Source organism: Zerene cesonia, chromosome 14 (genome assembly GCF_012273895.1).
Source record: "Zerene cesonia ecotype Mississippi chromosome 14, Zerene_cesonia_1.1, whole genome shotgun sequence".
Taxonomy (NCBI): Eukaryota; Metazoa; Arthropoda; class Insecta; order Lepidoptera; family Pieridae; genus Zerene; species Zerene cesonia.
In genome coordinates this window covers 1,252,043-1,255,338 of record NC_052115.1, presented here as the reverse complement: position 1 = coordinate 1,255,338, position 3,296 = coordinate 1,252,043, and the positions used below count along the sequence as shown (strand labels likewise).

At 30.6% G+C, this 3,296-nt stretch overlaps 2 protein-coding genes and 2 non-coding genes across 5 annotated transcripts in view; 2 read left to right on the top strand and 2 right to left on the bottom strand.

Moving 5' to 3' along the window:
- The window catches only part of LOC119831673 (peroxisomal leader peptide-processing protease), a 21,911-nt gene that overhangs the window by 13,982 nt on the left and 4,633 nt on the right, over positions 1 to 3,296 (bottom strand). The window lies entirely within an intron of this gene.
- The window catches only part of LOC119831674 (CHH-like protein), a 56,628-nt gene continuing 53,569 nt past the window's right edge, over positions 238 to 3,296 (top strand). Inside the window, exon 1 of one of the 2 annotated variants that reach the window (XM_038355124.1) lies at positions 238 to 323. In XM_038355124.1, coding sequence (XP_038211052.1) covers positions 321 to 323 — 3 coding nt within the window. In that variant the 5' untranslated portion in view covers positions 238 to 320. The remainder of the gene's footprint in view (positions 324 to 3,296) is intronic. The other variant, XM_038355120.1, reaches the window with a different exon arrangement.
- Positions 510 to 582, top strand: Trnav-cac. The gene has a single exon. It is a non-coding gene; the product is annotated as a tRNA-Val (tRNA).
- On the bottom strand, positions 1,106 to 1,192 carry Trnay-gua. Its single transcript is given in 2 exon segments — positions 1,106 to 1,141; positions 1,156 to 1,192. It is a non-coding gene; the product is annotated as a tRNA-Tyr (tRNA).

Sequence of the window (3,296 nt, the reverse complement as noted above, 5' to 3'; positions counted from 1 at the left end):
CTTTGAGTAATATAAACGACATATGGAACGAAACGGGTAATGTATGACGTACACTGAGGCAATTGAAAAAAGATGATAACATGAAATTATATGAATATAGGGCGGCACAAATTAGTACCATAACCGCACCCTCGGGATGAAATGTAATGAGCTTTATTCAGCGGGTGGTCAATGGGTTCGTAATTTGTTCTAGTATATAAGACAAGATGGCGGAACACCGTCAAAAGTTTGCTTCGCGCCATCATACAGGGCGACCAATTCCCGCGCTTTTCATTTTAAATATTGTGTTTTCGTTTTTGCCTGCTAAACTCACCGATTTTATGGTAAGTACAATTATAATAATTGCATTGAAAGTGTGTAAAAAGTATTTACATGATGAGTAGAATTTCTTAAAATTATGCAAGAATTAAAGATATTTGTCGAAATTTCTGCTAGAAAATTTTAAAATGTTTTAATAGAGTGGTCGATTAACTTAGTAACGATACCGATATTTCGTGGATCACAAATAAGTTTCCGTAGTGTAGCGGTTATCACGTGTGCTTCACACGCACAAGGTCCCCGGTTCGATCCCGGGCGGAAACAGACTTTTGTATAATTTTTTTTAATTTAACATCTGTTTTTTGTTGATATTTATATGACCTTCTTTACTTAAAATAATATGAAATTGCAATTTATCGAGTTACAATTTACCAGATCACTACTTCATAGACGAAATACTACGCCACAAAATGAACTTTTTTTTAGATATACAGATTACATTTAAATCTTAATATATAAAATTCTCGTGTCACAGTTTTCGTTGCCAAACTCCTCCGAAACGGCTTGACCGATTCTTATGAAATTTTGTGTGCATGTTGAGTATGTCTGAGAATCGGTCAACATCTATTTTTTATAACTCTAAATGATAAGAGTAAGGCAAAACAGCGTTTGCCGGGTCAGCTAGTAGATATTATAGATTCTCTTCAGCATATCGATTAATATATAAATACTTTTTAAACTTAACCCAAAAATATATATATCCTGTAACCTGGGGGTTTCTTGATTGATTTATGTTCATTGCATACTATTTGACATTGGTTGCTGCAAAAAAAAAATACTAAAAATTTCCTTCGAGCCGGATTTGAACCAGCGACCTATGGATATCTTCATTAAACGCTACAGTCCACCGCTCTACCAACTGAGCTATCGAAGGTTGGTAACCTATCTTCAAATTGACATATTTATTCTAAAATACATTTACATATCATTTATTCTTTTTACACGCTTTTTATTAGCTTCACCTGTATGTTTGTTTGTTTGTTTGTTTGTTTGTAACCGACTTCTTTGGGCGCGATTTTGACCCACTTTAAACGGCCAGATTTCGTTCAAACTTTGTAGATTTATTGAGGACCGATGACAATACACTAATTTGATAAAATTAATCCAGTTTTCAATTTGCAAAATATGATTTTTGTCAAAGCGTGTTTTTTAGTTTTTTTAAACTATTATATTTTATTACTAGGTTACGAATACTTTTCAGAAAAATAAATTCTTAAAAACACATTTCAAAGAACAATATCTTCAGTTTGCTATTTTTATTTCATTTAAAAAAACAAGTATTTTCTTATCCGATGATAAAATATGTTGTTCAAAACAAATTGTTATACTGAAATAAAACAATAAATAAATTATGTTTCATCGACCTAAAAAATATACAAAAAAAACAAATAACAATTCTGATAAAATCTATATTTTCGTCTTCGTAACAACTATTTCAACTCATTCACTATTTAATTTTAAAGTACTAATTTGATATACTCAGCTGCAAATGCTCGTTATAAATATTATAAATTAGCTCATCGCCCGTGGCTTCGCTCGCGTGGACAATAAATTTTCCTGCTTTGTAAAGAAGAGGCAGTATGACATTTTTACTACTTAAGTTGCGTATATCTTATCTTAGCCTTTAATTTTAACTATATAAAGAATGGTAAAATTCTGTCCATACATACATAAAAAATTTACTAACCAATGTCTTGGGTCTACAAGATATGCATAATACGGAATATTATTGCATAGCAATTACGTTTTATATAGAAATGGCCCTGTTAATGCTTTATTATATGGATGGATAAAGGTATTATTCGTATATTTATAAGTTCATTATTTATTAAGGTACTCTAAACGATCAAGTTACGTTCATATTTCGCTTAGATTGTTGAAGAACAAATGAATGAAAAAACCTATAATTATTTTGACAGATAATTTGTTTATTATTGAAATACTGTAATTACCGAATTTATTTATTAATTTATTACTATCATTGTTTTAATTTTTAATTTTATTATTACCGAAACTTATCTATCCAAAAATCATACACAAAAGTAATACAAATGTCATCTGTAACAGTAACACGACGGATAATTAGAACATGTTTTCGAAATTATCGTTTTAATACGATATCCGCGAATAAATTAGAATTTTTTTTTATTTCAACATTAACAATTTACTAATTGCAATTCGTCGTAGGATTATTATATCCTTGGAATAGCTAATCGTAATAGAACAATGTCATTACAATTTATTTATAAATTTTATCAAAAAAGATCACATAACATTATGCAGTTGGTAATACGAGTAAACATGTGCCAAACCAATTTTTTTTTTCGTTTTTGCGTCTAACTTTCGAGGAAAAAAAATGGACTCAAAGAAGTTTTTATATGTTATCAGCGTATTGAATATTTTAGGTTAAATTTGCACTAATATTATTTGAACTCACTAAATCAAAATCTGATATGCGCTATAGTTTGTTAATACTACTATTAGTCTATCAATTGCATCAGACTGTGACCTAGATCTATGAACCTGGTACTTATCTCTCCAATACAATGTTTAAAGCCTTAACACGATAACTGGATATAACTGGCTCGTAACCTCGGCATGTGTATTTGGGTGACTAAATAACAATAATGTTATATCAGTCTGTTATCAGTCACAAGGATCCCCTTTAGTGTTTCAACTTTCAAACGATCGTATCAAGCTAGTTTAGAAGGAAGAATAGAATATGTTTGGTCAGGAGCATTGTAACATGGGTTAACTACCAAAAAACAATGGTTCCATGACTAGTTTTACCTAGCCAAGTTTTAAGCAGTGGCTTTGTGCGTGCATAAGTGGATAATGCGTAGTCTATATACAATTGTTCCGTCCTAATATATGGACACCTAAAATTTTTAACTGATTCCTATGTATATACAGTGCCCGCCACTTGAATAGCCTCACCCTATTTTTTATGAGTATTATAATTACACGTGATAATTTGT